Raw genomic sequence first — 20,782 nt, forward strand, 5'->3', positions numbered from 1 at the left:
CAGATATCTTCTTAGAGAGGTCCAACTGAATCGGATTTGCTTTTGCAGAGAATCTCCAAGCTTGAGAAACATAAAACTTCAATGCAGCGGCCGTGCACCATGGATTGATCAGTTTGGCAGATTTGTACCGATCTTCTAGAGGTAAGTCGAAAATGTTTCATTTTCGGGAATGGTAGGCGAAGTCAAGCCAGACACAGCCATGTGTTCCAGAACCTCAGGAACAACACTTGGGGTTTCAAGACCCACTCCATGAGAACCCAGCAGTAGCATCCAGTGCAGGTCTAGTTGGAACTGGTCAGATGGACAGTTGCAGAAAAAGGCCTTATTTAGCCTGTCAGGTCTGTGTAGCCTGAACACTAGGTCCACGTTGTGATCTTTGGAGTCCACTTAGTTGTTCTGGGTACAAGATGGAGAGGGCCCAGTCTTCCAGGGCTTCTTTCAGGTCACAGACAGCAGGTTCAGTCCTCATCTGATCTTCCTCTTGGCCTGTTGTCTTCTGAACAGAATGCCAGGAGATGGCATAGTTATAGCTGACACTAACTTATTTGTGGGGATGACTCCTGGCTCCTCCCTAAACCTTAGGATAAAAGTTCTCAGGGGGCAAACCCTCATCACTTTTTTGCAGCAGTTTGTCTGCATTACTGCAAGCATTCCCACTTCTGCCTCTTGCTCCTAATATCTAAACTCCAAAATGGTGAAGCCTTCTCCCCTTGTGCAGAACCTGTGTGCCCATCCAGAGGTGTGGCCAGAGTAAGTAACAGTCCCTCCTCTGTAGTCACTCCCAACCATTTCGGGGTGCAGCTCTCCTCCCTCTGAGTTTTCTGCCTTCCTAACTGAGGGAACAAAGGAAGGGGGCTGCTCTGTTTTCAGCTAACATTTGCATATGACAGGGGAGGCCTCTTTGAAGTAAATTAGGTAGTGTATCTATCCCAACTGGCCATCCAAAAAGGGTAACAAAAGCACCTCCCAGTACCCATGCTTGTATCTATGTTCTGTGAGCAGTTTTCACACCTCGTTCAGGGCAATTCATCAGCTGGGTGACAGTTGGAAGGCCAATGTAAATTAGTCTTTAGGAGTTTCAGGCTACGAAAAGGTAGCTTTCTGAGGTTACATTCCCCTTTATGTTTATGAAACACCTGACTTCACAATTGAATTGGGCGTTCAATAAGTATTAAAGACTTGTAGAATCATTTTTCTAGCTATTTCCTAGCTAAAGATAGCATTTTTAAATTTAGTAATGTATCCCAGTCTTCCTCTGTGGAAAGTCAGTTTCTCTGTGGAAATAGCTTTTAGATACTAGTCGCTGTGGTTAAGTGTAGCTTTGTAAAGGTCCTACTTTTAAATCCATACACCCTGCCTTATGGGCTATAAGGCCTACATAAAGACGGACATATTATTTAAAAGGAGTATTTGGACCTGTCAAAATGGCTGAATTGCAATTTTTACACTGCTACAGTCTGGCTACAATGGTAGGCTTGCAGCCATGTTTGCACTCCCACTGTGGTAGGGAGCACAATAGGTGCTGTCCACCAGTGACATTTAACTTACTGGCCCTGGGTACACCTTGTACAATGTACTAGGGACATATATGCAAGTTAAATTTACCAATTAGGATTACGGCAATTCAACCATGTTTACAGGGGGCACTTTATGCATTTTACCCCTGCTAACAAGTAGTAGAGTTCTAAAGCCAGCAAAACAGAAGGGGGTTAAGGCCTGGGAGGACATCACCCAGAATATGGCAATTTCTTACTGTAATATTTGTCAGTAACTGAAAAACTATATTCTCCTATTAGAGTGATATTTTATAGTATTTGCAATAAATAATGTTCCTCTCTCCTCACAATAAATATGAATTTGAGGAGGAGAAACCCTTTTAATGCTCATACCTTCACCCAGGTATCCAAGTTCAACTTTTCCCTTCATTCAAAGTAATTGGAAGTTGTAGGTATTAGTGAATATAACTTTGGCAGATCCATCAGAATTGTCTTTTCCAGATATTTTGGAAATATGTTTTCCACAACAGACTTAAATATATGAATTTATTTCTGAATGTGTTTCCTGATGAAGGTGCCAAACTTGATTTGCTCTTATCTTATTTGTAGCTTACCACTTCTCAATCAATGTTATTAGGTGAATTAATGGGCATAATGACCTACCTGGATCAGTGAATCTAACAATCAAGTAATAGTTTCAGTTAAGTTGTTGGAAAATCTGAGGTGAAAGTGCGCAGCTTTGGTTTGTTCTTTTTTCTATATCATGCTCTGAGAGAATCCTATGTGTGCAGGTTCATTGCTCTCCTGGACTAGAATAGCTGTAGGGCGCTTCTGATAATTTCACTAAAGCTTGTTTTCTCTGAATACAAGATCGTCATAATTTAAATCTTCCCACCATCTCTGTTAACAATAACCAGTATTTGCCTACTGTTGTTCTCCCAAAGCTTTTTAAAATTAAACTTGGTTGTTCTTTATGAAGAAATTATTTTATCCACTCTCTCATTCTAACCACACATAATGTAATTAATAGTTTGCAGCCCACATTTCATTTATCATGCAAATTTGTCTGTAGTTTGCACATTCCTGCAGCCATTAAGTATTAGAATCATGAGAAAATACCTCTTGCAAGTCATGTGCTCAAACAGCTCTCCGGAAAGACATTTTCAGCCCGAACCATCCACAGCAAAAAAAAATTGAAATGTTGCTCCTAGAATACTGACCAAAATGCTTATATTTCACTGCAGCAATAAAAAAAAAACAGTTGCCATACCTAGTAAAAAAGATAGATAGCTGACATAGCTACTCCCGGCCTGTTCGACATGAAGAGTGGGGAGAATCATTACTTCTAGTAGAGATGTGTTTCATTCAGAAACGTTGCTGGTGCAGAAAGTGATGGTAAAGTACGTTACTGACTGTGTTTAGAGAGGTGAAAAACAGGGTAAATCAGTCATTGAAAATGAGGCTTTAGTGTGTTATTAGAGCTCAGACACAAGACTCCACCTGCCAGGGTTGAGTATTAGCTCTGGGGCATATTTGTGTTGTTTTAGCATTAAACTTGGCTTTAATTACGTTGCTTTTGAAACCAGGGAGGGACCTGCTCGAGGTGGCCTCTTACTGCCCCTTCTCACTACTCAACCTTAAATACAAGGTACTGGGAAAAATCCCATTGAATACGTTGACCCCGATGGTGCACACAGTAATTCATCCTGACCAGAATTTATTTATCCCAGGCAGGAATACGTTCCTGAGTCTTTGTTGATTCTTCAGTACCATGGACTGGGCATGCAAAACAGATACTCAGTGTTGAGTGGCCTCACTGGATATTGATAAAGCATTTGACACCCTGGGGTGGGTCTACTTACACAATGTACTACTGAAGTTAGGGCTGGGTCAGGGGTTTCGCAGGGGGGTAGAGATTCTCTGAGTCCCCCATGGCCAGGGCATGCGCAGGTGATATAATCTCTGACAGCTTTTCCATCATGCGGGCACTAAACAGGGTTGCTCCTTATCTCCCTTGCTGTTTGCCTTGGCCATGGAACCATTGGCCTGCCTGCTGTGGTAGTGCGCACATCAGTGGGGATGCTGGACAGCGTTTCTTCCTAATGTGGTTTCCATGTTAGCCGATGAGACCCTGATCTATCTTAAGGCAGACCTGTTGATCCTTCCAGTTGTTATGTCAGTCCTGGATGACTTCGCTCACCTCTCGGGGCACTAGATCAACTGAGACAAGTCCTGCCTATTCCCCTTATTGTAGACACCCAAAGTGCTTTGTCGCACATGCCTGCCCCATGCAATGGAAATATGAAACTTTAAATATTTAGCGGTTCAGATTTACCACTCGTAAAGTGACCTAATGGAGGGTAATCTGGGTAAAGCACTACTCAAAATCTAAAAGTCGTTGCCCTTCTGGACACAGTTACCCCTGCCACCTGTGGGTAGAGTGTTGATTGTGAAGATGTTGATATTCCCCGACTCCTTTACTTTTTCACAGCCCACCTGGTGATACTGAAGAACTCATTCTTCGCTGAATTGAGGCACCTGCTCGCCTCTTTGCTCTGGGTCAGTAAGATAGACAGTATGCTCCAGTAGAGGCCTGGGGCCTCAGAGCCCCCAATTACATGGCCCAGCTCCAGAGGCAATTGCAATGGCTGCTTGACGCCTCGAATCCCGAATGGGGCATGCTAGGTTTTGATTTTGGGGGCACCCCGCTGCTTAAGTGCTTCTTGGAATTCCCTCCTACCATGCCCTACTGAATGTATTGCTGAAAGTAGCAGTTTGGTGCTGAAGAAGATATATACATGGAGGCAAGAGGGGAGTACCATATGCACCAAGTCTACCGTTATGGGTGCCACCACCCTGTAGACATTTGACAGTGCTGCACCACACGGATGCTTGGACCACAACGGGGTATACAAAATGGGGAGATTAAGTGGGGAAAGGGAGACTTCGCAGGTTCAGAGATTTAGTGGAGGCAGGCGCCCTGGACCCAGGGCAATTCTTACTATACTCTGCTCTCTGCCGATTGGTGGGAAGGATGTGGCCCATAGGGACTGGTTGAAGGACAGATTATTAATAGACATCTCAAACCCCACCTGGTGGAGACACCTGGGTTCTATTAAGCCGATCATGCGGAATGCTTGGCTCCACTTCACGCAGTTTAATTATCTACATAATGTCTACTTTTCCCCTGACAGGATAGGGAAGATGTATCCAGGCACCAGGGCGGTATGCCCCACATGTCAGCATTTGAAGCAGACTTTCTTCATGTGATATGGCTATGCCCGGTAATAGTGGACTTTTGGCAATTGTGAATTCATACATATCGGAGATTATGGCCTCTGTCTTGCCCCACAGGACCTCACCCGCTGCATTCTTCACATGGAAGTAGTGACCAAATAAACAACATTAATGCCCAGTTTCAGCCCATCTCCGATTTCACCTGGGAATGTGAAGAGGAGGCCTTACATTGGCCCGTTCTTAATGAACTTCCTCTTCTACATTTGCCGTCTTTCTTCGTCCTTTGCACTTCAGTGAAGTCTGGCTCATCGGATGATCCTGTCAAACCCATTACTATCCTTAAATTACCGGTCTTTGTTCTTACCCGCTTCCTTGAATTAGTCAATCTTTCATTGTCCTCTGTTCCCCAGGCATGAAAGCAGGCAAAAGTCACTCCTCTTCTGAAAAAAGACCTCCCTTGATCCCTCCAGCCCTGGTAACTATCGTCCTATCTCTCTGCTCCCTTTTTTAGCTACAGTGACAGAAAAACATGTCAACAGACTTCAAACTGAATTTTTGGAAGCCAATGCTATTATGGATATTGCCCAAAACGATTTTAGGTCCCATCATAGCTCAGAAACGGCCCTTTTTGTGGGTTACAGAGACACTCTTAGAGTATTGGATGAGGGTGACTCTGCTGCCCTTTTCTATTAGACCCGAGTGCCGCCTTCGACACAGTTTCCCTCATGGTGCTTTTAAAACACCTTTTTGACATAGGTATTTGGGGCAATGTATTGTTCTGGATTAAATTAGTTCTTAGCCACTGCTCTTTCCAGGTTTTCTCCCCTCTTTTTTTTTTCTCCTAGATTCCTGGAACACAGGGTCCCTCAAGGCTCTTCTTGAGCCCTTCATTGTTTAACCTGTATGTCAGACCCCTGACTGAGACTGTGAGGCAAATGGAGGTCTCGATTATATACACTGATGACACCCAGCTTGTTTTTCTGTTTCCACTGCCTCCTCCCAGGACATTATTAAATTTCAAATGGTATGCTGTTGGTGGCCAGCTGGATGGATGATAATTGCCTAAAACTGAATGCAAGTAAATCAGAGATCCTATTGTTTGACAAACACACTCAGTCCTGAGAAAACCTGGGGTGGTCAGACTGCCTAGGACCTCGCACCTAAGCTGAACTGAAGGGTGTGTACTAGTTATTTGGATGCATTCTAGAAGAAGGGTAGTGGCATGATTCTGCAGTGAAAGAACAACAGGGAATAAGGCATAGAAACGGAGTGAAAATATATGATGATTATGCAGCAGATGCAAAGCAAATAGTTTTTGTTAGAAATGGGGTCTTTGGTTGGCAGTCAGGTTACTGCAGTCCAAGCAAGGACCCTCACTCTAGTCAGGGTAAAATAGAATCACCCTCAGCTTACCCCTGCTTACCCTTTTGGTAGCTTGGCACGAGCAGGTAAGCTTAACTTCAGAGTGCTAGGTGTAAAGTATTTTTACCAACACACACAGTTACTTAATGAAAACACTACAAAATGACACAACACAGGTTTAGAAGAATAGAAAATATTTATCTAAACAAAACAAGACCAAAACGACAAAAATCCACAATACCCATGTCAAGTTATCACTGAAAATGTAAAAAGAGTCTTCATGTAATTTTCAACGCAACGCTCACGCTATTAGCGTGAAAATTTACCTGGGCGTGCCAAAAATAACCCCACACGGACGAGTGAGCGTTAAAAAGGGCTTGTAGTGCATTGATATCACACACGAGCGAGACCTTGCATCGTTTCTCCTTCAGTCGGGTCGGCGTGCATCATTTCTTCTCTCTGCAGGAGAGCGATGCGTCGATCTAGTCAGCACTCTGGTCCGAGCAGGCCTTGCATCGTTTTTACATGCCCAGCGGCGTTTGCATCGGAAATCCAGCCGCACGATGATCCGAAAACCATGCTGCACAGGTTGCGATCTCACCAGCCTCCGTCAGCGATGCTGCATGTCGTTTCTCCAGCTGCGTGCGTCGATCTCCCAGCCGCACAACAGGCAAGGGTTGATTTCAGCCGCGAAGCCAGCAGCGCGTCGGTTTTTTCAGCCGTGGATTGGAGTTATCAATCTTTTTCCCGCACGGCGGTCTGTGCGTGGATTTCTCACTCTTGTCCTGCCAGCTTCTCCTTTCAGGGTCCCAGGAACTGGATGGGCACCACTTGGCAGAGTAGGAGTCTCAGCAGAGGCTCCAGGTGCTGGCAGAGAGAAGTCTTTGCTGTCCCTGAGACTTCATACAACTGGTGGCAAGCTCTAAATCAAGCCCTTTGCGAGTTCTTCACAAGTAGGAAGGCAACACAAAGTCCAGTCTTTGTCCCCTAGCACAGGCAGAAGCAGCAACTGCAGGATAGCTACACAAAGCACAGTCACATGCAGGGCAGCTGTCTGTGGTTTTGGGTGCCCTTCCTATACCCATTTTGCCCTTTGAAGTAGGCTTACTTCAAAAGAAAGTCTCTCTTGTTTGTGAAATCCTGCCTTGCCCAGGCCAGGCCCCAGAAACACACCAGGGGGTTGGAGACTGCATTGTGTGAGGGCAGGCACAGCCCTTTCAGGTGTGAGTGACCACTCCTCCCCTCCCTCCTAGCACAGATGGCTCATCAGGAAATGCAGACTACACCCCGGCTCCCTTTGTGTCACTGTCTAGTGAGAGGTGCAACCAGCCCAACTGTAAAACTGACCCAGACAGGGAATCCACAACCAGGCAGAGTCACAGAAATGGTTTAAGCAAGAAAATGCTCACGTTCTAAAAAGTGGCATTTTCAAACATGCAATCTTAAAATCAACTTTACTAAAAGATGTATTTTTAAATTGTGAGCTCAGAGATCCCAAACTCCACATGTCTATCCGCTCCCAAAGGGAATCTACACTTAAATCATTTTTAAAGTTAGCCCCCATGTTAACCTATGAGAGGGACAGGCCTTGCAACAGTGAAAAAAGAATTTTGCAGTATTTCACTGTCAGGACATATTACTATATGTCCTACCTTAACCATACACTGCACCCTGCCTTTAGGAATACCTAGGGCCTACCTTAGGGGTGTCTTACATGTAAGAAAAGGGAAGGTTTAGTTGAAGTTAAAGTTTAAAACTGCACACAAAGACACTGCAGTGGCAGGTCTGAGCCATGTTTACAGAGCTACTAATGTGGGTGGCACAACCAGTGCTGCAGGCACATTAGTAGCATTTGATATACAGGCGCTGGGCACCTGTAGTGTACTGTACTAGGGACTTACTAGTAAATCAAATATGCCAATCATGGATAAACCAATTACATACACATTTTGTATAGGAGCACTTGCCCTTTACCATTGGTTAGCAGTGGTAAAGTGCCCAGAGTAACAAAAACAGCACAGAGTCCAGCACACATCAACAACCTGGAAAACGGAGGTAAAAAGTGAAGGGAGACCACGCCAAGGATGAAAAGTCTAACAGTTTTGCTATATTTCTTGCGATGAGTTTTGTGCTGGAAATTTAATAGATCTCCTTATTGCTCCTTCAAGAAGGTCTACGGTTTTGAAACACTTTGGTATCATTGAACTAATAGATATTGAGTTATGGTGTGTAATTTTTAGGGTCGAACCTGCGTGCATGCGCTTGTGCATGAGAATGTGCATGTTTCGTATGTGAGACACTCTTGTGTTCAGTAAAGGGCTTGGAGCCCGCCTGTCGCTCACTATTTGTTGGCTTCCCGTCAGTCGCCTTTACAGCCTCCTTAATTGGCCAGGTATGAAGTAACGTAATTTTCAGTCACATCTGTGGAACACTGACACTAAGTACAGATTAATTTAAGTTGATTCTGTGCCCGTCCGCTTCTCTCAGTGTGATTGAGGTACTATTTCTCACCTACTCCGGCTGCCTGATTTTCCCTTATTTAATTTTTTTCTTGGAGTTCCTAAGTTTGCACTTTTAAAAAGGGCACAGGAAAGTGTGCCTAAAATGCATGCATTGCCTGTTTATCTTTTATTACTTGGTACTGCCTTTTCAGTGCTTAGGCTTTTTTTTAAGAGTGCTGTAATCTTTATGGTAATGAGTGTGATTTTTGGAGGTGACACACTTTTTATTTTTTCATCACGGCGCCTGCTTCACGGCCACCATGCTTCATGCTTCCGCTGTGCACCTAACCTTTATCTACATGGCACATGCTTTCAGTTCTGCCTGGTTTAAATAGCATTTTTGCTACAGAAAATGGATTCCTGGTAGCTACTGCCAGGCCTAACTGCCTACTGTTAAGTTTATTCCAAGCAGTAGATGTGCTGTCTTGAATGTTGCAACAGCAGGGTGTGCAAAGCTGCCAACATTTATATGACATGGTTGTTTGTTTACATTAATGAGGGTCCAATGAACCGGTCTGTCGTAGGATCTTTTAGAGAAGAGGGTGCCAGGAACTCCCCTTCTGGTTCTTCGCCTGTAGTCCTCAGGGTTCTGAGCCAGAGGAGCTGACATGGGTCTTAATATTCCAAACAGATGAGCCTGGCGACAGGAGGGGGTCATCAGACAATGAGGAGGGTGAGGGCAACAGGCGATGCAGCTGCTCACTGCACCATTTGACATTTATTACATATGATGTAATTTTGCACATTTAAAAAAGATTTGTTGGATGAAACGTTTACATAGACCCACATGGGTCTATGCTCGGTACCGCACACAGATGCATATCAGTGTTGGTCAGGTAGTAGCTCCATCTGTGGATAATGTGTTGGTACATCCATGCCCTGGTTCTTTCGCTGTTTGTTTCTCTCACCATGTCTTTTTTTTCTCTAAATTTAATTTTTCTCTTTCTTTTCACACTTCTTTCATTATTTTTTCCTCTTTATCTTTCGTTCGCTACCTTACTTTCCTTTTTTGTTTTGTCTCACATGTTTGCTCTACTTCTTCTCTTAGTTGTGTTTTCATTTTCTCGTTCTTTCTATACCTTCTTTCTTTTATTTCTTTGCGATCCCTTCTCTTGTCTGTTGTATTCCTATCACTTCTCTTTTTCTGCCCCATCTGCTTTCTCTCCTGAGGCCTAGTTATCAGTGAAGCAACAGGTGCAATGGCACCGGGGCCCAGAGACCTATGGACCTCACTCAACTAATTACTGTTGTATTTTCCTACTGAAATTGCAGTCAACCATTTTCTTTTCTTACTCCAGGGCCCATGACACCGTTACAATACCACTTGTCCTCTCCGTCTTTACTCCCAACTGCCTCTTTCCTTTCACCTCCAATCCATTCCAAGTGATATTTTTGTTATGGTGTTTCGAGCATTACACTTCTAATGCCAAAAGTGTATTTCTGATAAAGGTTTATGGGTTAATTGTATATGTTTTCAGATAGAGGAAAAACGTAAATGGAAGTGCTTCAGTTAAATGCTGGGCAACTGGAATTATATGGCAGAAAACGACGAAATTATTAGGCAGGGTTGACCAATTTATGTGACAAGAAAAGTCCAGTTATGAATTTACAATGCCAATAGCTCTAACTCAAGAAAATGCGAGACCTATTGCATTGCAAATGCTTGTTATTAATGTTGCTAAGTTTGCCACTTTATTCTTGCTTTGCAGGAGAGCATTTTGGAGGGACTGAAACAAGAACATTTAAATGAACAAAAGTGTTCTTGTGCAATTCGAAACCTTCTTCCTCTCTATTGCACGGCCGTAAGTAAAGGTTATTTCACACCTGGGAGAGTTATGAACCGGCATGCGTTGTTTGTAACCATTATTAGAAGTAGGGCCCTTCGCTTTAAATTGTACTTGTTGGGTTCATCTGGAATTGGTCATTGAAAGAGTTGAGTCGGTCAATGCGCATGCAAAGAGACTTCTCTTCACGTATCAGTCTCCAGTACAGAACCTAGTGGGTATTTAAACCATTCTGTTGAGGTTGTTCTAATGAGTGGATGAGTGGTACCTTTAAATTGGGTGAAAGTCAAGAAGTCAGTCAGTAATACTAATTGAAGTGGGCGCTTCGGACACAACATTTTCCAGAGATGTATTTATTATAGGTGGGCTCATGCTTCCACAGAAGTAAGGGAAATTTTTGAAAATTCTGAATTACATGTAGTAAGAAAAGCACTAACCAATATTTGAAGTCATGCGATTGCGAAGTATAACTTATATATTGGCTAATTAATAAATGAGTTTAATAAAAAGTTATCTTTCTACCTATAATTCTAAACAAGCAAAACTTTGAGTACCTAAAACACCAGTCCACAGAAGACTTAACTAGATGCTTTTCAATATAATTTCGTTTTTGGAGTCTCACATTTTTTTTTACAAGTGAGACAAACGTTTTTTATGTTTCCATACACATAACTTTAACTTTCTGGGAGACCTCAAGTCATAAATACTGTAAAATGTGCAATAAGTAGTACAGAGAGTGAGCATTGGGTATGCCACTTTCAGCCAGTAGCTTTCATGTAGTTTAAAGGTTGTCCATCAAGACCAATGCATTTTTTTAAAGGCTACTTTGTCCCATTACTGTCCCTATTAGGTCTTGTTGAAAAAGCTTCACCTATTCCTACACCCCTTGCTAACTCCTCATTACGGACCTTCCACCACACTTCCTCCCAGACTTACTCGCTCCTTGTCACCTCCTGTTTTCCTGTGCCGTCTGCTAGCCCTCCTGTCTATTGCATTCTCTAAAGCACCTGTCAGTGCTTGCTCTTTCCTTTGTCACACCCAGTCAGCACTTACACCATTCCGCCACTACCTATTGTCATCCCTGGCATCACTTGCTCCCTCTCACTCACTTCCCGTCATCCACCCTTCTACAGCCATTCATGCTCACCCCTTTTTTCCATTGTTCTTGGTAAATCGGAAGAATGATCTGATTTCAAAAGGCGAACGGCTGAGATATTGATTAGTAAATTAGCTGTACTGTCCAGGTCATGTAGGATCCCAAATGTCACTGCTCTTCTTTACTTCAGAGAGTTGTGCGCCAGATTGTTGTTTCCTCGGCAGATACGTCTGGCCATATGGTCTGAGCACACTGTGTTTTTCAAGTGTTACATGTAGTCACGGTTTATGCAAGGCAAGCTGAGGTAAATGTTCATATAATAATGTGTTTTTACATATGTATTTATTAGATTTTTTAAAATAGACAAGATGCCTACAAAACATAGTCATGGCCACTGGAATTATGTAGCAGGGGAGGATCGAACTATGCAGCAGGATTGACTAAATAATGCCACAAGAAAAGGGAAATTATGCAGCATAATGCGTCACATTTTGTTATAGTATTTCTTCATTATTTTGTGATTTTTTGTGTGATTATTTTGTGATTTTTACACATAGTGATATTGCCCTGCCAAAGATTTCATCTCATTAGTACAAGTATAACAGCCAAATACAGAAATAATCAACCTAAAGATGGCTAGTTAACCTTTGTGGAGGGCTTTCCACTGAGCACAAACACGTCTTCTTGTTTTTAGTAACTTGTGATCTGTTTGAGCGCGAAACGGTTTTGTTTTGTTACAATATGTGTATTAAGCAGTAAATGATGGATTATGTGGCACACGCAGAAGATTTATTATTCGAAGAAAGCCACAGTTACAGAATCAAATAACCTTCAGTGGCCTTGAACATAGTGCAGCACATTGTTTACAGTGAGGAGAACTTTTTATATTCAACATTACTGTTGTACAAGGCAGTTGCTTGATGTGTGCATCCCAGGGTCTTAATGATCGCTGAAATTTAGCTATGGGCAAGTTTGTGCATTGCTGAGGGAAAGAAACAAGAGAAAAAGAGCGGAGTACAAAGAGAGGTATAAAGACAGAGTGAGTGGGTGTTGTGTTGATTATGTGATGCACTGTGGTGGTTAGGTTGGGTGTGTTAGGGGTTTTAGTTAGGCTAATGTGGAGATAGGTGCATTGAGGTATATTGCATTGTTTAGGGTGGCTATCATTTCTTCATAGATATGTCTAACTCGTCTCATTTTTACAAGAGGACTGTAGGCGGAATCGTTTGCTATTCATTGAGTTGTCTTCTGATAAAGCAGACCCATGCCCCCCATGTGTGGTACGAAATGGTATTTGAGTTCTTCCTTTAAGGAACAATTGTTTTAAGTCCTATTGTTAGTAGGCCTAAGAGAAGGATGCCAAGATTTGTGATATTCAGAGAGGTGGCCCAAGGATGACAATAATATGTATGGTTTAGGGTAATTTGCCTGTGAAAGATACTGTCTATTGTCCTATTTCTTTAAAAAATAGTGTTTTCAGTTTCTATTGAATAAGTTTTAAATAGTTTATTTGGTGTCCAGAATACTGTATAGAAATCCCAAAGTTTGCATTGTGTTGATATGCTCCTGTTAGTGTTCTGCCTGTGTCAGACCATGCCTCTGGTGACTGTTGTATGTTGGAGGTGAAGCAGGAGTTGTTCTACTTCATTTGGATGCCTTTAGTGCATTTTTTGCCCTTGTTTCTAAAGGTTAAAATTATATATGTTCGATGGCATGTGTAGCTGCAGATCCACATGCTGTGCATATATTCCACCATCTAGTGTTGGGCTCGGAGTGTTATAAGTTGTTTTTCTTTGAAGAAGCCTTTTCTCGAGTCACGGGATCGAGTGACTCCTCCTCTCGGTAATAGTGCGCATGGGCATCGACTCCTTTGTTAGATTGTTTTCTTTCCGCTGTTGGGTTCGGACATGTTTCCTCTCGCTCTGAGACTTTCAATTCGGAAACTTTATATTAACTTTATTCTACCGTCTTTATTGTTTCGTTTGCGTTTCTACCTGCAATCAAGCCGATAGTACTGTAAGGAACAAGACAACGCCCTTTTGGGCGCTTGTGCCCTACTTGGGCCTGTTCAGGCTTACCACGCCATAGCCTGATGGATCGGACTCCATTCCGATTCTGTCCTCAATGCCACGCAAAATTTCCTTACACTGATCAGCACGTGGTATGCAATCTTTGCCTTTCTCCAGAGCATCGAGAGGAAGATTGTGAAGCTTGTCGGTCGTTCCAGTCTATAAAGACACTGCGTGACCGGAGGGCAAGAAGACTCGAGATGGCGTTGAAGTATACAGAGTCCCCCGACACTTTAGAAGAGGAGAAGGCACAGACGGCTGTTTCAATTCAGGGCACCGACTCCGAAGCAGACTCAGATGAAGATAGCCAACTAATCACTGCTGCTCAGCATGTGAGTACACCTGCCCCTACGCCCACTACCAAAAGAACTATTAAGGCCTTGGGTGCACCACTGCCAGAAAGCCATGGTTCCACCTGAAAGAAAATTGTCAGCGACCGACCCTCGGGTTTGGCACCAAAAAAGGCCAAGTCACCCCATCAACAGGCCACGCCTGTTTCGGTGCCAGAGTCGAGCAAACACATTAAAAGCTCCACCTCCGAGCCGAGCGGACATCCACACTCTTCGGAGTTGAAAATTCAATGTCCAGCTTCGGAGCTGAAATCACAGATGATATCTTCGGGACCGAAAAAATTAAATACCCTTTCGGAGCCGAAAAAAATCCTTCTACACATAAGAGACAGGACTTTCGAGCCCTCTAAAACACAGTTCAAAGACAATTACTGAACAATCCTCCAAAGGCTTAAAAACATCTGAATATCATTCTGAGGACTCTGATAGCCAGCCAGTTTTGGAGGTTATAGACAATAGACAAAGGAGGATACATATCCATAAGGAGAAGGGGAAAATGATTGCTTCACCTCCTCCACAGACCAAGAGGAAGCTGGCGTTTCAAGAGACTATTGACACTGCTCCACCACAAAAATATTTAAAAGAAAGGAGAAGCCATCACCTTTACAGCTTTTTCCACCACATTTGCAACAGTTTTCTTTCTCTCCACCACCTACTACCCCACCACCATTGTCCTCACCAATACATTCTCATACCTATTCACATGGAGATATAGTGGATCCCTGGGATTTATATGGCCCAGATCCTATACCATTAAATGACCCAGATCTCTATCCGTCCAAACCTTCACCACCAGAGGATAGTACAGTTTACACTCAGGTAATTTCTAGGGCAGCATGGATTTCAAATGCATGCTGAACCATTGGAGAAGGATTTTCTTTTTAGCACATTGTCCTCCACGCACTCACGCTACCAGTGTTTACCAATGCTGCCTGGTATGCTAAGACATGCTGAAGACCTATTTAAGGAACCTGTCAAGGCTAGGGTTTTAACCCCAAGAATAAATAAAAAAATATAAGTCTGCGCCAAACAACCCAGTTTATATCACACAGCAGGTACCACCAGACTCTATTGTAGTTAGTGCTGCAAGGAAAAGGGCCAGTAGCCAGTCTTCAGGGGACACTCCTCCCCCTGACAAGGAGAGTAGAAAGTTTGATGCAGCTGGTCAAAGGGTAGCTACACACGCAGCTAACCAATGGTGTATTGCCAAGTCCCAAGCCCTGTTAGCAAGGTATGACAGGGCACAATGGGATGAAATGCAAGAATTCTTGCAATATTTACCTAAGGAGCATCAGAAAAGAGCACAACAAACTTTTGAAGAGGGACAAGCAATCACTAATAATCAAATTAGATCTTCCCTCAACGCAGTTGATACTGCAGCTAGAAGTATTAACACTAGCATAACAATTCGTAGACATGCATGGTTAAGATCCTCCGGGTTTAAACCCGAAATACAGCAGGCAGTGCTTAACATGCCCTTTGATGAGGAGCATCTATTCGGACCTGAAGTTGACACAACTATTGAAAAACTCAGAAAAGACTCTGATACTGCAAAAGCCATGGGAGCCCCATATACCACACCTTATCGTGGTTCTTTTTGCAAACAGCAGTTTAAGGGAGGTTTCAAACCCCAAACTTCAGAGGCTTCCACCTCACAGCCTAAACAAACCCAGCATTATTATCCAAGAGGATCATTTAGAGGCTCTTACAAAGGCCAACACTTTAGATCCAGAGGAAATTTTCATACCTCAAAGAGAGTCACTACTCCCCCAAAACAATGACCTCCTCAACATCTCACAATCCCACACATGTCCTGTGGGAGGAAGACTGCAACAATTCCACTCTCACTGGCAAAACATCATCACAGATCAGTGGGTGCTTTCAATTATCCACAGTGGTTACTGCCTAGAACTCATTTCTACTCCACCAAACATTCCCCCTCGCTCTCACAGACTCTTCCCAGAGCACAATGTTCTGCTAAAACAAGAGGTACAATCTCTATCACTAAAAGGAGCAATAGAAACAGTTTCAATATCACAACAGGGAACAGAAGTATATTCACTATTTCCTGATACCAAAAAAGGATGGTACTCTCAGAACCATTCTGGATCTCAGATCTCTAAATCTACATATCCTGTCAGAACATTTTCACATGGTCGCTCTACAGGACGTAATTCCACTACTACAAAAACAAGATTACATGACTGCATTAGATCTCAAAGATGCGTACTTTCATATTCCCATATGTCCAGTTCATCGTAAATACCTAAGATTTGTAATAGCAGTCAAACCCTAACAATTCAAGGTGCTTCCCTTTGGCATAACAACAGCTCCAAGGGTTTTCACAAAATGTCTAGCTGTAGTAGCAGCTCACCTCAGAAGACAACACATACATGTCTTTCCTTATCTAGACGATTGGCTAATAAAATCAAGCAGTATTATACAATGCCAACAACACACTCAATGCACAAAAGACATCCTACACACATTAGGGTTCACAATTAGTTACCAAAAATCTCATCTTCAACCAGCACAGGTTCAACCTTACCTAGGTGCTATTGTCAATACCCAAAAAGCTTTGGCCAACCCAAATCCACAAAGGATACAGGCTTTTCCAAACCTCATATCACAGATACAGCACAATCAACGTTACACAGTAAGATTTATCGTGAAACTATTAGGAATGATGGCATCATGCATAGCAACAGTACCGTATGCAAGACTAAACATGAGACCACTGCAACAGTGGCTCTCACAACAGTGGTCTCAAGCTCAGGGTCAATTACAGGATCTAGTGTTGCTAGACTGACAAACTCACAAATCTCAACAATGGTGGAATCACAACAACTTACTAAAAGGGCGGTCATTTGAGGACCCTGTGTGTCAGACCATAATAACAACAAATGCGTCAATGACAGGTTGGGGAGCTTATCTCAACAACCTAACCATACAAGGGGAATGGAATTCAACGCAGTTAACTTATCACATAAACCAGTGGTTCCCAAACTTTTTCAAACCATGGCTCCATTGACCAATTGGCTGTTGGCCACGGCTCCCCATTATGTTACTTTTTTTTGGTGGGTGGGGAGATGAAAGCCCGGCCTCTGGAGTGCTTCCATTTTTCTCCCTGAAAATAATTGGGATGAAGCCGATGAAGGTGTTATAATCATGTGTGAAATCCTACCCTATCCACTGCGGAGCCCCATGCAGTGTCAATGACTGATTGGAGGGACACAGGGTTCCCAGAGAACTGAACATTTACTGCATTGTGATGTAGTGCTTTTTAAAGAGGTGTGTCTTTAGCTCATTCCTGAGCAGGGTTTGTGAGGCCCTGATAGATACAGGAATATTGTTTCAGATCCTTGGTCTGCGCCTGCCCTCTAGTTTTTTTCTTTTTTTGCACATTATTGCCTCCAGTTCGATGGTACCAGGTAAACTCTTGTCTGGCTTCCTCCCTTTTAACTCTGTCCTCTTTATGAGCATGCTTTGTGCACTTTCCTGTCTGCTCCTTTCTAACACCAGACTGCGATCTCAAGCATGCTGTCTGCCTTATGCCTCCTGTGTGTACTTGCCTCCAATCTGTATGTACTTGCCTCCTAACTGTGTTCCCATGTCTTCTGTCTGTGTGTTCCTGTTTCTGTCCGTGCCTTCATGCCTCCTGACTTGTGTCCTCATGCTTTCTGCCTGGGTGTTCTTGCCTATTGTTTGTGTGTCCCTGCCTATTGTTTGTGTGTCCCTGCCTCTTGTTTGTGTGTTCTTCCTCCTGTCTGTGTGTCCTTGCCTCCTTTCTGTGTGTTCACGCCTCCTGACTGTATCCCCTGCCTCCTGCCTGTGGTGTCCTTACCTCCTGTCTGTCTGTTCCTGCCTCTACTGGCTGTGTGTGTTTTTTGCCTCCTGTCTGTGTTACTTCCTACTGTCTGTGTTCCTGCCTACTGTCTGTGTTCCTGCCTCCTGACTGTGTCCTTGCCTCCTGACTGTGTCCTCGTGCGTTCCTGCCTGTGTGTTCCTGCCTGTGTGTTCCTGCATGTGTGTTCCTTCCCACTGTCTGTGTGTCCTTGTCTACTGTCTGTGTGTTCCTGCCTCCTGTCTGTGCCTTCATGCCTCCTCTCTGTGTCCTGATGCCTCCTGCCTGTGTTCTTGCCTACTGTCTGTTTGTCTTTGCCTCCTGTCTGTGTGATCCTGCCTCTACTGCCTGTGTGTCCTTGCCTCATGTCTGTGTGTTCCTGCCTACTGTATGTGTGTTCCTGCCTACTGTCTGTGTGTCCTTTCCTCCTGACTCTGTGTTCCTGCCTCCTGTCTGTGTGTTCCTGCCTACTGTCCGTGTGTCCTTGCCTCCTGTCTCTTTGTTCCTGCCCATTGTCTGTGTGTTCTTGCCTCCTGTCTGGGTGTTCCTGCCTCCTGGCTGTGTGGTCTTGCCTCCTGACTGTGTGGTCTTGCCTCCTGACTGTCTCCTCATGCTTCCTGTCTGTGTTCATGTTTCCTGTCTTTGCCCTCATGCCTCCTGACTGTGCAATCTTGCCTCCTGTCTGTGTTCCATGCCCCCTGTCTGTGTCCTCATGCCCCCTGTCTGTGTCCTAATGCCCCCTGTCTGTGTCCTCATGCCCCCTGTCTGTGTCCTCATGCCCCCTGTCTGTGTCCTCATGCCCCCTGTCTGTGTCCTCATGCCCCCTGTCTGTGTCCTCATGCCCCCTGTCTGTGTCCTCAGGTCTCCTGTCTTTGCCCTCAGGTCTCCTGTCTGTGCCCTCAGGTCTCCTGTCTGTGCCCTCAGGTCTCCTGTCTGTGCCCTCAGGTCTCCTGTCTGTGCCCTCAGGTCTCCTGTCTGTGCCCTCAGGTCTCCTGTCTGTGCCCTCAGGTCTCCTGTCTGTGCCCTCAGGTCTCCTGTCTGTGCCCTCAGGTCTCCTGTCTTTGCCCTCAGGCCTCCTGTCTTTGCCCTCAGGCCTCCTGTCTTTGCCCTCAGGCCTCCTGTCTTTGCCCTCAGGCCTCCTGTCTTTGCCCTCAGGCCTCCTGTCTTTGCCCTCAGGCTTCTGTCCCTGCCCTCTTGACTCATGTCTCTACCCTCATGACTCCTGTCGCAGTCTTCAAGCCTCGTGTGTGGACACTCACGCCTTATGTCACCTGCGGACACACCTTGTCTGTGCTATGAATCTCCTGTCTGCTCTCTTGCCCCTGGTGTTTGAGTCCTCGAGCTCCCTGACTGTTCCACCCCAATGATTTTGACACCCCTGTGTCCTGTCTTTTTGGTGCTTGCGCCTCTCTCAGCTCAGATGATAATGGCATCCACGTTGTGCCAGCCCCTCTATAGGGTCCCAGACGTGTCCCTCCCAGGTCCCACCACACACTCTGCCTTTAGCAATGTTTTTTCCAGTGACCTCAGTTTGGGCATATGTTTCCACATTTATGTGCATTTGTTCTGACCTTTGGCCAATTGTTTTTACCTTAGGTTCTGAACTTATATTTCTAACCAATGCCATTTGCTTTTGGTCTTCTATTTCAGGATCTGCTGAATTGATTATGAATATTTTCATTTGTTTTTAGTGAAATAAGCCTCAACATATTGACTTATTTCTTCTTTTACAAACTGAATGAACTCAACATTAACCTGCACCAAATACTGCAAATGTCTTGCCTCCCTTTATGAATTTTGAACACTTCAGGCAGCCTTTGTATGTTTTTAAAACGTAGCATGGAACTGGTAATTGTGAATTCATTAATTTTCTTTGGTGATAACTGGAGACAAGTGCACCCAAGCATCATAAATAACTTGGCTTTGACACTTTAACTGCACATTACTGACTGAAATGTATTTTTTCATCTGCCTCAGCTGCTTAGCTTATTATTCCCTTGTCAGAGACTGGCCTGGCCAGAGAGAGCTGAGGGAGTGAAACTGCAGTTCTGTGCTTCGAAAAGATCTAATTTACAGGCAAATTCATGTCACACAGTGGTTTCCAAACTATGTGCTTGGTGCGAGGCGCCCCTGTCTAGTTTTGACGGCGCACTGGGGTGCCGTTATGCACAGATTGGGAACCACTGACATAAACCATTTAGAATTGTTAGCTGTGGTTCTCGCCCTAAAAGCTTTTCAACCTCTCCTCGGGCACAAAACAATCCTAACAAAAATAGACAATATGACAGCAATGTATTATCTGAAGAAACGGGAAAGAACACATTCATCTCAATTGTCCCTTCTATCCCAGACAAAATGGAAATGGGCAATTCACAATCAGATTTACTTGCTAGCGGAATACATCCCAGTAACACAACCAGCTAGCAGACCTACTAAGCAGGACGCAGGAACAAATACACGAATGGGACATTCACTCACATGTACTTCAACAGTACTTTCAAATGTGGGGAACACCAGACATAGACCTTTTCGCAACAAGCGAAAACGCAAAATGCCGAAACTTCGCATCCAGACACCCACACTCTCTGTTCAAGGGCAATGTTCTATGGATCAGCTGGTCAGAGATATTTCCTTATGCTTTTCCCCTTCTCCCATTAATTCCAATTCTGGTCAACAAGCTGCATCACACCTCTCACCATGATACTCCTAGCTCCCACGTGGGCACGACAACACTGGTACACAACACTCCTAGATCTGTCAGTAGTACCCCATTGCAGACTTCCAAACACACCAGATCCGTTAACACAGAACAAAGATCTGATCAAGCATCACAATCCCAGTGTTCTCAACTTAGCGATTTGGCTCCTGAAGTCATAGAGTTTGGATATTTACATCTTCCATTAGAATATATGGAATATCTAAAATAAGCATGCAGACCTACAGCTAGACAGTGCTATGCTAACAAGTGGAAACTGTTTGTCTACTACTGTCAGCCAAAAAAATATAGACCCACTTAAAGCATCAATACAAGATATTGTGTGCT

At 44.0% G+C, this 20,782-nt stretch overlaps 1 protein-coding gene across 1 annotated transcript in view; it reads left to right on the top strand.

Moving 5' to 3' along the window:
- SAAL1 (serum amyloid A like 1) overlaps positions 1 to 20,782 on the top strand; it is a 222,266-nt gene that overhangs the window by 168,554 nt on the left and 32,930 nt on the right. The window contains exon 13 of the mRNA XM_069223754.1: positions 10,306 to 10,398. Coding sequence (XP_069079855.1) covers positions 10,306 to 10,398 — 93 coding nt within the window. The remainder of the gene's footprint in view (positions 1 to 10,305; positions 10,399 to 20,782) is intronic.

This window comes from Pleurodeles waltl, chromosome 3_1, assembly GCF_031143425.1.
Source record: "Pleurodeles waltl isolate 20211129_DDA chromosome 3_1, aPleWal1.hap1.20221129, whole genome shotgun sequence".
Classification (NCBI taxonomy): Eukaryota; Metazoa; Chordata; class Amphibia; order Caudata; family Salamandridae; genus Pleurodeles; species Pleurodeles waltl.